This window comes from Gavia stellata, chromosome 2 (genome assembly GCF_030936135.1).
Source record: "Gavia stellata isolate bGavSte3 chromosome 2, bGavSte3.hap2, whole genome shotgun sequence".
NCBI classification, from domain to species: Eukaryota; Metazoa; Chordata; class Aves; order Gaviiformes; family Gaviidae; genus Gavia; species Gavia stellata.
This window is the reverse complement of record NC_082595.1, coordinates 105,076,221-105,090,201: the sequence shown is the minus strand read 5'-3', so window position 1 is coordinate 105,090,201 and position 13,981 is coordinate 105,076,221. Positions and strand designations below refer to the sequence as shown.

Sequence of the window (13,981 nt, the reverse complement as noted above, 5' to 3'; positions counted from 1 at the left end):
AATGAGATGGGTCTCGTTTCTGCTTTATATGTACATGTGTGGAAAAGGAAACTACCAGCAATGTGCAGTTTGGTGTGTCTGGTAAATTAATCATCGCTAAGTGGTTTAGATACACGTTAGCGCATAAAACATTAGCATCTCTTTAATTATTGGGACGCTGTATAGTAAAGCTTTGTCCTACTGCTCTATTTTGCCAGTAGATGGAGTATGTTGCATATTATTTTACTGTCTTGCAGTTGCTTCTTTTAGTGTCACATACAAATAAATTGTATGGGGAAGATTTGGTTTTACATTCTTACCTTTTTTTGCAGTATTTAACAATAATATATTGTAGTGATAGACTGCAGATTTTACGTTTTCTTCATAGAGGTCTTTTATGGTGTATGACAAGTATGATAGCTGTGAAAATGGCATTTGGAGCAAATAAAATATTTTGTTATGTGAAATATTAAAAATATAAGTTTTATATAAAAGTCATTTTATGAAATATGAAGTAAACACTCTGCTAACTTTTCTCAATAATTGAAGTGATTAGTGGTCTCTGTAGAAAGAACTGTAGTGAGATCCAGCAAGGATATGAAAAACTGCTGCAGGAAATGTAGTTCCTAATTAAATAATAATATTGTGTGTGTTTTTGTTGTTGCTGTTTTTTTGGTTTTTTCTTTGCTAAATGACGATCTTTGCTATCATACAAAACTATTTGTTTCTGCTTTATAATGGAAAGGAGGTTTTGTTTTGGCAGGAGTATTTTTAAAAAAGATTTTTAGAAAGAAAAGGTCTTTTGTTTATGAACTTTCTCAGAAACCATTTTATTCTCAGTCTTTGTCTGATTTTCATCTGTTTAATCTGTTTTCTTTGACCTTTCTGATATAGTGGTGTCAGTGATTACTGTACTTCAGGCATTCATGTGACTACAGTAATGTCTTATCAAAGGACATGGCAGACCAGATGTCATATGGTTTTTATTATTTTAACTATTTTCTGCCTTTTGGACTAGTTCTGAATTTGGATTCAGAATTTGGATACTGGCACGTTAACAGTCATCCAGATGCTAACATTAAAATCCTGGTAGCTGCTGATGTTTTGTCACAAATCCTACACTTGCTTCTGTTTTCTTTTCTCCTCCTGCTCTTCAGAAAAGGGATTTGACTTGGATTAATTCTCAGTTGAGATAGAGGCAAGTACTGTAGCTTGAAAACAACATTAAAAATTATTTTCTGGAATTTGAGGACACCTTTACTCAGAGCTTAGACAACTGTCTCTCTTTATTTCTTTATCATTTTGTTCTGGGTAGTGTAGGAGTTGGCATTCTGGATGAGAGTAGTTTGATCTCCTGTATCTGATGCTGGCTTCAACCAGATGCTTTAAAAGGAAGTTGCAAACATTTGAGAAATAAAAATTATTTCTTTCATGCGTGATTTTGAAGGAAACTTAGCTGATTCTGAGTTGATTAACAGTTCTTTTAAAACCTATAGGCTTTGTAATTCTTCTAATTTAAAATGCCATTTAGTGAACTTGTGGGAGTTCTAATAAATCCTGACTGCCTGTTCTTTTTTTGGGATCCCATCAAACTTCTGGACTCAGTGATATCTAGTGGCAAAGAAATTTTCTTTCATCACTATTAAATACCTGCCTCTTGAATTAACCGAATGTCTTTTTTCTCTAACAGAGGGCAAAGAGGGTCCTACAATTTACCTGATCAGTGACTTTTTTTATATTCTCTTGTTTTTAATCTCCTTTCTAACTCAGTGATGCAAGATTGCTCAGCCTCTCTTAAGAAGGTTTTCCCGAAAGCATTATCGCCACATTTCTTATAAACATGGTAAATAGAGAGACTTTTTAGAAAAAGTTTTTTTTAATGACATCTTCTAAAATATTTTTTTTCCTCTAAGTGGTATGCACAAGTGATGTAACAAAAACCAGTTTTCAGACCTTTAAGATATATCTTACTCTTCCTCCCCTTTGAAAACTCTGGCAATGTTTGCTTTAAATTGTTTAAAGATTTGGTGTAAAGTTTTGTCTGCAGAAGTTGTTGATTTTCTTGTGTTTATTACTGTTTGCTTCGTATTTTTTTTTCTAATTTTACCTCCTTGACACAGAAACCAACCAGCAGCCATGAGCCTTTCAGATATGTGATATAAATGAATGCTGTAAACTCTATTGAATGTAATTTTAGTTAGAGCGGGAGCCTGATCTCTGCTTGTGAAGTTGCAGGTGAACCTTGTGTTTGTTCATGGCTCTCTTGCAGCAGGGAAGGTGTCATTCAGTAGTTCTTAAGAGCCAGCTGAATGTACCAAAAATGTAAATAGCTGTAATAGTTGCTATTGTACAATAGCAACTCAGCAGAGGGAAAATGAGCAGATCTATAGAGGTGGAAGATCTAAGACTGATCTCCACAGGTGATATTAATCTGATTGTCTCTTCTCTTTTGACTTCATTTTTCTCTTTAATTTTCCTATGGGACTGTCTTGTCATGTGCTTTACTAACATAATTACCCGGGTTTCATGTAAATTATATTTTTAGCTTGGTTTCCCAAGAAAATAATACCTGTGCTCTCTGTCCAACTCGGCTCCCCTAATAACTTCTGAATCATTTAGCTGGATTCAGACAGATTTGACAGGAGTTGAGGGCTGAAAGACTATATTGCTGCAGGTTTTGTTAAAAGTGGTAGCTGGATAAATCTAGGCATCTACTGAAGGAGAAGGCTATAGGTTGAAAATGGTAGTTACGTGTTCTACCTGGCCTTGTTAGCTGATCAGTTACAACATTGTATTGGCCAGGCATGGCATGCACACCTCAGGTGTACTGTATCTTGTGTCCTGTTCAGCTGGGGTGGGGAGGAACTGAAGGTATTGGGAGAGTTTTGTGAGAAATACTGGGAAGAGCTTGAGTTGAGAGCATTATAGGGGATGGTGGGGGAAAGCAGTTGACTAGGAGGAGAAAATGCTGGGGATTCTGCAGCCAAAGTTTTTTTTGAAACATACTTCATCTCCTTCTTATGGAACTTGACTCCTTGTTGAGTAGAAGTGCCCATGTTCTTCAAGTATTTGTTTACATAACACGAACTGTTATATATGCTGATAAAGATCATAAATATGTTAAGTTGTTGCATGCAATTTTTTCTAATGCATTTGTCAGGTCTGTGCCTTGAGCACCTTCCATCTAGGTGAAGAAAATGGCATGTCTTTTAGGTGTCACTTCAAGCTACTACTTGAGGTGCTGTCCTGCACCTCGTTACTAAAGGCGCTGTCTTGCCTTTTCACTGGTTGCGTATTCTGACCATCTCCCCTGTGCCAGCACCATCATTCATGACTTTGGAAGCTCAGTTGGGGAACTGAAGATGTTGAAAACTAACCCAGAAAAAAGCCCATAATGTTTCGGATAGATTTAGTTCCCTTATCTGTTTTACTGCAGGAACAGTAGTGCCGGCACAAATGAGGTAGTGGAAATGCTATAACTGGCTTTGGAGGGAGAAATGGCTTTGTCTGTTAGTGGAAGCTGGCACCTCATTTTGCTTTTCAAGCTATTGTGGAACTGTGCTCCGTTCTTTCTTGCTGCTTATCTCTGACTGCAGTTTGGGACTTCGTGACTAAAAACTCCAGAGACTTTCAAGTGGACTATTCAGTGCCCCTTGGTAAGGAATGTGGAGCTACTGGAAGCAGCTAAATTACTGTGGCAGATATGTAGATAACCTGGATGCTGCATAAGAGTGCAAATTGCTGGTAATAAGTGCTTTCTCAAGGCTTTGAGTTACTTAACACACAAGACATCAGAAGTTTAGGGTTTTGATCACAGAAGAAAAACTTGAAACACATGCATTGCTTCAAGTGGTTCTTGATGATACTGCAGACACAAAATCTAGATCCATGGTGATCTTGCTTGCCATGAGCATCTCCTCTGGATTTTAATCCCCAGGAATTCCTCATGAAGTAAAGGTAAAACCAGAATCTACTGTTTGATGGATGTGAGTTTTATCATTTAATGACAGAGGATTCACATTCTCTGATGGACTTTTAAGCAGTGCAGAGGCATATAAGGGTCTTCTTTTCTGCAGCATAAAGTAAACTTGTTAGCCTCCACTAATACGGTACTGCACTCAATATACTGTAGTAGTCAAACTACAGAAATTTCAAAAGAAACATATCTGCTTTGACTGCTACATCTTCTCACTAGAGTTCCTCCACATTAAGGCAAGCAGACTTGCTTGCTTAATGATTGACAATCTTTGAATCTTCTAATTATATGTTTCCTTTTCCAACTATTAACTTTATTTCTATATAGTCTGCAGTTCTGTAACTCTGCTGCTGGATTTGAGGGACAGCAACAGTGGATACCTCAACTTTGAAGCTTCTGTACCATTGACCCATGTTTTTGAGATCTGTTTTCTTGAGACCATACTAAACAGAAGGGTGACGGTTAACTCTAGATCTTGGAAAGATTACATGAGCTCTGAAAAGTTATGTGAATAGGTTGTAGTTTGTCATCAATAAAACGGTGACACTGACTGTGGAAGCCACTATCAAATCTGCAAAATAGCTGGAGAAAGCGTATTTTTTTCCTCAAATCTTAAGGATTATTTGTAACAATAAATACATGTTCCAAGTGAGACTATGGTTTTTATTGCGATGTGATTGTATCTTTTGATAGCTTTAAATCTGAAACGTTAAGATTTATTCCTGATGTAGTGGTTAAACTACCTGCTTACATATGCTACTCATGGGGAGGAAACTCAAGTGAAATTCTGCTTCTCTGAGCTTCTGTGAATTAATTCTCTACTCTTGTACCTGCATAGTGCTTGTATTTTCAAAGCAAGATCTTTGTAACTCAGTGTGAGGTTGGCAGATGCAGATCTAGGACTTAATACCCCATAAATCAAAGCAATCTACAAATACCAAGAACCTTATGGAGGTGCTCAACATAGGAGTTAATTTTGAAATGGAAGGAAGTTTGTTAATCTCTGGTAACTATTGGCTGTGATTTTCAATTATAATCACTTGGCTGCAACTTCAGCACTTTTGCAAAAATATGAGCAGTCTGCATCATTACTTGAATTTGAATGTAGAAGTTTCAGTTTTTCCCCAATCTCCTCCTTAGTCTTCTGAGGTGTGTCTTGCTAGTGGTCTTGAAAAGGATGTTGACAGTAGTATTAGGTTTGAATGGTCTTCCTTCTGTATTCGCTGATCATATTGCAAATGTGTCCCAAAACCTCTCTTAGATTTGTGTCTTAGTTGTATCTCACTGCAAATAGGTTAGTAAAAAAAAAAAAAGCTCTTTCTGAAAACAAGTTTATTATGTGATTTTTCAAAGGCACTGAAAGTACAAATAAGAAATGTATATACAAGAATGCTTAGCTGTTTTCTTTCAGTGTTTTACCTACAAATGGGTATATATAAAACACATTAAGTAGGAAAGGCTAGCAAGTCTTCCTTGTTTCCGTAGTTTAGAGTAGGAATTGTGTACACGACTGAGTGTTCACTCCTTATACTTCTAAAAGTCCTTGGTATCTGTCATTTCCTCACATTGACATCAACAGGCAGCTTGCTTTTTCCTTGAAATGTGAACACATTTGATTGCTTCACACACTACAGCACATTCTAATACCCTGGTCTCTTTATGGAGGGGTACCTGTGCATCTAAAAGTTTCTTTTTTTCATTGTAATTCAGTTCGAATAAGGAGAAAATCAAGACGGCGCTCACAGTGGGGCAAAGGCATTATTAAGAAGAGGAAAGTCAATAATTTAAAGAAAGATGAAGATGATGCAAAGTTTGCTGATGATGAAAATCATGGAGAGGACAGTAAAATGGAAAATGGAGAACTAGATACCAGCCCTGACTTCCTTGAGGAGAATGGGGAGGAAACAGGAGATCTCTCTATGACAAACGATGAATCCTCTTGTGATATTATGGATATAGATGTAGAGCAGAGGCTTGACAATGGGACATCAGGAAAGGAAAACAATTTTGCATCCACAGAAGAAGAGAGCTCAAATGAATCTCTGTTAATAACCAACAGTGTTACCCTGAGTGCTGAAAAGGAATTAAGGAAGGACTTTGCATCAAAAGTGGACCGTGTGAATGGAGAGACAGCTGTATACCGCTCAGAGGGTCTACGTGTTCCAGCATGTCATAATGGTAAAATGGAATTAGTTGATGCTGTTCCACCCTGTGACAACAGCAATGGGTCTAGTAACAAGCAAAAATCTTCATCTGAAGATCAGCCAAAGGAGAAAAAGGAAGCTTCCAGTGAAAGTCATGGAGCTGATCTAGTGAAAGCTGAGTTACCACATTGCAGCAATAATGAAAAAACACTACAGAGCACAGACATTGAAACTAAAGATGCTGAAGCAGATAAAGAAGGTATAGCTTGTTTTCAGTGTTTCTGTCCTTATCTTAGTGTCCAAGTTCATATGTGTATATTTTTAATTGTAATATCTTATTTTAAAATTATTGTTATATGATAATATTTTGTGAACTGCTGTCTATTTATTTGAAGCTTTCGGTATGCTTACAACATTTAATTCCACATAGATAAATTAGAAGTCCACCGTTGACTTGCTGTAATGTTTTCTTAGGCAAATAAGTGTATCTCCATGCTTACACTATTATGTTTATTTTTGCAGGCTTTATGGGAAATATTGTAAATACTGAGATAACATTTAAACAATGATTAAAGAATTAAAAATATTATCAATGCAGGTGAATATGATATATGTTTTGGTCTATATGTTCTGATCTATATTTTGATCTATATGGTATGTTTTGACTTTTATTATAAATCTCTAACAAAACATCATTGACATTGGATGAAAGACTATAGAAATACAAAATGTATTCCTTGAAAAACATTTGTTCATAGCAAAAGTTAAAGCAGTTTAACTCATAGCAAAAGCCAGATAAACCATTGTTTATCTGTTGGAGAAGGTATCTGCCTTTGGAGTTAGAGTCAACACAGTAACAGTGCAGCAAAAAGATAAGAGAAGGAGAAGGGAAACCCTGGTAGTGCATAAAAGAAGGGGCCACGTCCTTTGAAGACAAGAGACATAGTTTCCTTGGGGAAGAGAAATAAAAGTCTTATGCATGATTGCCTTTTTAATTAGCTTTTCAGAATTATCTAAAATAATGAAATCTTTACTTCAAAAGTTAGCGCTGAGATTTACAAAGTAAATGAGCTTTAACAAGAGATCTGAATTATGAGAATATCACTATATACATGTTGACTGTGTTTGTACAGACATATTTTTCTCTAAGGGGAAGGAGAATAGTAGAAGAAAGGTCCTAAGAATATCAGAAGAAGAGTATGATGTATGTTAAGAGCCTTTACATTTCTAAATTTAGTAGTTTAATTTTAGATACATTAAGGATGGTTATAATAACAGGGCATCCTCAAAACAAAAAGGCATTTTAAATAGTTGAGGAGGAGAAAAACAGTGAATGAATGTAGGGAGAGAATCAGGAGATAGAAAAACATTTTGTTCTCCACAACAGGATTGGACAACAGCTTTAATACAGAGGTGGAAGAAAACAGAAATGTGTCACAAAAGCATGACGTTTCAGGAGTAGAGCAGATGTTAGAGTTACTGTGTTGATGAAGACATGGGATGCTTTGGAGAGAAAAATGAGGATTTAATTCACTTAGGCAGAAAGATTTTGAGCGTTAGCTTAATATCTGAACTTCACTTAAGCTGTATAATTTGACATTGCTAACTAGAAATGATACATTGGAAAAACTCTTTCAGTGACATTCAGTTTTCTATTGGGACATTGGAGTTCAGTTTTAAGGATGACCAGTTTCATGTGTGTTTTCTGAACTGTGGTTTTGTGCACCTGTAAACATTTAGAGTTCTGCAAAGCTGATGAATAATGTGCACTGCTACAATCATGCTTGCTTGGTTCAAAAAAAACCAACAAACCAACCAAGCGAAATCAAACCAAAGTGAAGAAACAAGCTGTTTGTTTTGAGAGACAGACAGTGCTGATAATTGTTTTTCAAATTACAGGTGTATTCAAAAGCAAGAAAGCACGAAAAGTTGCTACGGAACAGTCAAAGCCCACAAGTTTGGAACAGGTCCCAGAGGACCCATCGGATCCCTTACCCTCTGTAGTTGTTGACCGTGACAGACTAAAGGTAATGGAACTGAAAAATGAGTTTGAACTATTAATGAAACTGTCCATGAAAAATGCTTCCTTCCTCTGTTCAGAAGCAACATTTCTTTTATTTTTGACTGCAAACAAATATTATGGCAGCAGTAACTTTTGAAGATGATTTGTCGATCCGTATTTTTTGGATGAAAAGTTAAAACTACTGAATCCTTACTGTTCCATCATTACTACCTTTACAAATCCAGTAATGGCACAGCAGTCCACTATTTTAATTGCAGTTTTTGCAGGTACTCTTATGTGTTAATTGGACATGCCAGTTACTGAGGAACTGCTGGGTGCCTAGTAATTAGGAGTTAACATCATCTTTTCCCTTCCCGTGTACGTATACTTGGTGGAAAGAACTGTTAGTAGATTGGAAAACAAATTGGAATTTGTGCTGATGTTTTGGCGTCACAGACTGAACCCCTGCTAGTTAATTTTTTTCAGTTTTGTCTCTTTTTAAGCAAAGTTACAATAAAATTCGCTGTCTTCTGTTGCAGAAACTAGCTTGACCTACTATGAAATTTAGATCCCACTTGCTGTGTAGTACAGATGATAATCTCTTCGGAAACAATAGAAGTGTTATGAGAGGAAAAAAATTCTTAAAATTTACTGTATGCTATTATGTAAAATGAGCAGTGTTTCATGTGTTGTCCCCCACTTCTTTCATTGTACCATTTTTCAACATTTGTGAAATTCCAAATGTGTTCTCATTTGGCGGTACTTACAATTTCATGCCAATGCAAGTTCTTCAAAATGCCTGCTTTAGCTATCAAGGCAGTTTTTATGGTTTGCTTTGTCATAATTATTGACCAAGGTGAAACAGGATGAAGCATCATTCAAACAGGACAAACATGGCTCCAGCTATACGGAGTATAAAATCTAAGACAAGAAAAAAAAGTGTGGGTATAAGCAGAGAAGTAAAAAGAGACATTGAGTCCTTTTGGATCTACATGGAAGCAGTGGCCTTACTGACAGCCAGGTGTGGTCCATTTTATTTGTATGTGTCCCTCCAAAATAGGGCTTCAGAAGGAGATTGCATTTCTGATTTGTCCTTTATAATCACTTTTTATTTTTTTATTTAAACCCTCTTAACCTTTCCTTCCATTGTTCCAACAGAAACTCCTTGATTTGGTGGTTAAGAAAAGTGACAACCTAACTGTTGACCAACTTGAGAGATTGTATTCACTCCTCAGTCAGTGCATCTACAGACATCGTAGAGACTATGACAAATCACAACTTATAGAGGTGATGTTGTACAGTTTCTTTTATTCTTTATCTGAATGTTGTAAGACTGTTTTTTCAAGAACTAAGTTTAATCTATCAATTTATTGTTGTGCTAGCAGGCAAAAGCTTTAAATAGACTTTGAGGAAGGTATCTATAAACAGAAAAAAGTTTAGTGTAGTAATGACTTAAAAAACAGAGGTTGTTACTTTCCTCAGAAAAGGATTAAATATTTAACCTAAAAGAATGGAGGAAAAAGAGGAGAGAATACAGCAGCATGGAGAAGCACATGGTAGCAAAGTAAAAATGGAATAAAAGGAGTTTCCACATTTGTGGCATAATAATAGTGGACGTAAAGTGGCTACTTTATAGGCACACGGAGCCAATGTTGCTGCGGTTGCCCTTACTTGCATTTGCGTAACTAGGCCAAAAAAAAATTATGTACCTCTGCTCCATGCAGTTTGCCAATTGTGACTTTCATACAAGACCTTAAAAGTTTGCAAACTTTCTCTAGATCGGTAAGTATACCCTTGGGACAGTCCAGTACAGCACGATGTAAGCCAGTTGTCTGCTTTGCTGTCATCCTTTGCCTCTAAAGTGTTTGCTGTCAAAGGCCTCCTGTCTGCATCAACAGTAAGTTGGTCATTTCACCATTGGCGTAGGCTGATCATAACTCTGGACATGCATTCCCTCCAGCGTAATTGTTGTAGCTGTAGAGGGGTTTGAATCAGTTTGCTGATTCAACTGATAACCAACCCTGCTGAAAAAGGACAGTGGCTAGTTTCCAGTTGGGTCACTGAACACCGAATATTTTTCTCCATGAATATTTTACAGCAAAATCTGGAAAGGCCTTAGCATAGGATATTGTAGAGTTCCTGCAAAATACTTTTCAAACCATTTTCATGCTATTCCTCTGCCATCTTTACCTAAAAATATGTTGAAAGTCTGTGCCAAATGTTAGATAGATTAAAAAGACATTTATCCAGCAGGGGTATGGAGAGACCGATCTTTACTTTGATTCTCCAAACTGTGCAGGTATGTGTTTACAGCTGGGTCACCAATAGCCTAAGTGTGCAGTCAGACTTGAATTCATGCAGTGTGCCATTGCAATGCTTTCTTAATACCTATTGAGTATATTAATTACATAAGTGACCCTAATACACTTGGGTTTTCTCATGGACTGTCATAATGGAGTGCTTTTCTGTATTAATACTTCTTTAATTAGTTTCCTCTTTTACCATATTTTGCTAGCAGGTAGCAGCTAATAAACAGAAGTGTCTATTTTCCTATTAATTATTTGTTCAGATTTAAAAAAAAAAAAGCCCAGTAAATATGATTATGTAATGTAACTTTATTTCTGTCTCTGTATGTTTATGTATAATTGATGCTCTGTGTCTCTTGCAGGAGATGGAAAGAACCGTTCATGTCTTTGAAACATTCCTGTGAACTCGTCAAGATGGGTGGGTTTTTCCTCTCAAACTGCTCATGGGAGAGCAGTCCTCTGAGCCATTTAGTTTCCATTTGCACCAAGTATGTGCAGAGCCTTGGTCTTAAGTGCTCTCTCTTTTTCTTTTTGTTGAATTTGGTGCTATTGTCTCAGGTACCTGAAACCAGCCAGCCTACAAGAACCAAACGGAACTTCATATAGTTGTATCTGATTTAAATAAAGAATACAATGCCACAGCTTGGAGATTTTTGGTGCTACAGAAACTGTTCTCATTTCTGCTCTTGTTCACTCTACATGCATTATCTTTGGGGAAACTTCAGGCAAAGTGGAGACCAACACATACAAGAGAACTGGAAAGAGCAGATCTAAGTTGAATATTTTTAAACAGGTGATCTTTTTTAATTTTTTTTTTCCAATTTTTCTCTTCTCTGGGGTAACGGACAAAAAAATCTGTTCTAAAGAAGGCAATGATGCATTGTGGTAGGAATCTTGAGTAACTGGATGTACAGTAATTTGAAGATGAGGCTCTCTAGAACTGCCTTTAATGTGCCTTTTAGTCAATTGAGAAAGATAAGGCTAATCAATTGGTTTGGATTATAGCAAATGGCAATGTTAGAAAGCTGTCTTCAGAATGAAGATCTCCAAAAGGATGATTTGTATTCTCTTCATTGGATGGCAACCAGTATTATGGTTCTATAATGCCTGTCTTACTCTACCGAACTAAACTAAGACACACTGAAAAAGCCACATACTTTACCAAAATGGTGGAATTACTTTTTCATTGGTATATATTTGTTTTAGAAACAAGTTACACAGTGAAACTCTTCTGTGTTGCTAAAAATGAAGCATTTTCCCACCATCTCTTTGTTTTCCATTTTGAGTTCTTTAAGAAAACCAAGTTTAATACTGGCAGGTTTCTTTCCGAAGTTCCGTGTTTGTAATATAGCTTGGACTGTGCAGTGCAGGTAAGAAGACGCTATAGTTGATCAAAGTCCTGGAGCCCAAGCTCACTTGAAAATAAAACTTAAACTAGGCTTCACAACTCGGTCTGTGCAAAGCACTGTTAATCTAGGGGGATTGGAGGACAGCCTTTTGAATCGATCTGTTCGGACCAAAGTTCTCTGGGTCTGAATTGTGTAGTTCAAAACCTTTCCTTTCTGGCAACTGGAGAGAACAGTCTAGGCAGTTTCAAGAAAAACATGTTTTATCACAAGCTCAGTATTAAAACATTACTTGGGCTGATTTATTTCAAACCTACGTGGAAAGTGTTTTAGAGAAGTTGGCTGGTGTTACCATCGTTAACCATTCATTGTGACTGTCCCTACGTAGCTGCGGAAGTGTCTTTCCAGAAATATGCAACACAGTGTGATTAGTTTTTAATTAGAGAAAACAGTCTTGGACTACTGCAGAGATACTGAGCTACCTCAGCTTTTTATATTTTAGTTACCAACAGTGTTTATGGAGGACTGTAATCACTCTGCTCCCATTTACAAACTGAAGCTAAGGTACTTGTTTCCACCTCTACGACTAATAGTAGTATAGTGCTGCAGAGAAACAAAACATGGCCTTTGGGCTATTGCAGTAATCCAAAGTGCTTTGTATATTGTGGTTAAACATAATTCAGTCTTAGATCTTTTTCTCCCCCAAATGCCACTGTTTATAGCTAATGGCAGAAAAAGGTTTTAAGCATTCATGTACATCTAGTTACACCTTCTAAATGCAACCCATGCAGAAACACTGTATTTTTTAGGTGGGAAAGTGCGATTAAAACCAACAAAAACAAGCAGAAAATACATTTTAAATGAGATTCTTTGATCTCAGATTTGATTATGGGATTTTTTTCCATGTTTCATTTAGTATTTATTAGCATCATACCTGTTTGAGATATTTTTGTGTCTGGTACATTAACAGCATTTTGTATTTTAATGGAAATTGTTACAAACTTTAAGATTTGATTAAATAAAATGTAGCAGATTTTTTGTAGCAAGTTTCTGATAAAAGGGGTTTTTGCAAGTCTCAGGTTCTTGCTGCAGAATTTTTTAAAAATATTTATTCCAGTTTCACTTACTCAAAGAAGTTTTTGTTCAAGTAACAGCAGCACTTGTGGAAGATAAAACTGCATACATTTTTAAGAAGATAATAAATTTATATGAATTAAAACAGTTGAGAATTTTAGTCACCAGTGAGTGTGAAAAGCAAGTTCAAGCTAATGCCTAGCATTAAAAATGGTTCTAAAAGGTCAGGTTTCTAAAGGAAAATTTTTACTGTCAGTTGTTGATTGGGAGAAATCGTAAGAGGCAACTTTACTAACTGAGGAGCTGCCATGTTGTTTTAGAGAAAAGTAGCTGATACCAGATGTTCTAGTGGACAGCTTACCTAAAATGATATACTCGCCTTCCTAGCCCAAATAACCACACTTCAGTTTTTGTTTTCCTTTACAGATGTCTGGTGGTTATAGAGTTAAAACAGCTGTTGATCTATCCATGTGGTCTAAACTTGTTTACTCTTTGTATGTTTTTAATTTTTTTGCCACATAGCACTGGCAAGAGTTTGTACAAATTGACCTCTCTTCCTTGTTTCTTGTTGTGAAAATTGCAAATAAACTCCTGTGTGAGTCCTTGTGCTGGGGTCAATGCAATGTGGCCGGCCAGAAGAAAGGAGGTTTCTCTGGGGGGCTGGTGGGGCTGTTTTGGAGATAATGGAGTTGCTCTGGGGTGAAGTTGATGGCTATGGAGTTAATTGTATTTGCAAGCTTGAATCTCACCTGTGATTAATTTTTTTGTTTTGTTTCGTGTCCTCTGTATTGTTACTTGATTTCCTCATATGCCAATGTATTTATAGGATTACTGTTTTTTGTAATATCTTGTCTTCCTTTTTTTTTTTTAATTAAGTTGGTGGGTCAGCTCTGGTTTTACCTTCAGTCTCCTGAACGGCAGGTCCTGTAGCTGATAGTCATTTATTTTGTTTTTGTTTTGTTTTGTAATCACAACATAAGCTTGAATTTGGGCTTGTACTTGCATCTTTTGTATCTTGTACATTGGGTTATTTAGACATTGGGGAGTCCTGTTTGGCTTCATTAACATATGTCTACTTTGTGGATTAAGTAGACTTCCTTCATCAACTATGGTATATTTTGGATTCTATAGTTTTATTCAGAACTGTGTTTAAA

The 13,981-nt window shown here is 36.4% G+C and overlaps 1 protein-coding gene across 3 annotated transcripts in view; it reads left to right on the top strand.

The window, feature by feature from the left end:
- The window catches only part of ATAD2B (ATPase family AAA domain containing 2B), a 74,862-nt gene extending 60,881 nt beyond the window's left edge, over nt 1-13,981 (top strand). For 2 of the 3 annotated variants that reach the window (XM_059832443.1, XM_059832456.1), the window contains 4 exons: nt 5,666-6,358; nt 7,999-8,126; nt 9,260-9,388; nt 10,770-13,981. In XM_059832443.1, coding sequence (XP_059688426.1) covers nt 5,666-6,358; nt 7,999-8,126; nt 9,260-9,388; nt 10,770-10,811 — 992 coding nt within the window. In that variant the 3' untranslated portion in view covers nt 10,812-13,981. The remainder of the gene's footprint in view (nt 1-5,665; nt 6,359-7,998; nt 8,127-9,259; nt 9,389-10,769) is intronic. The other variant, XM_059832451.1, reaches the window with a different exon arrangement.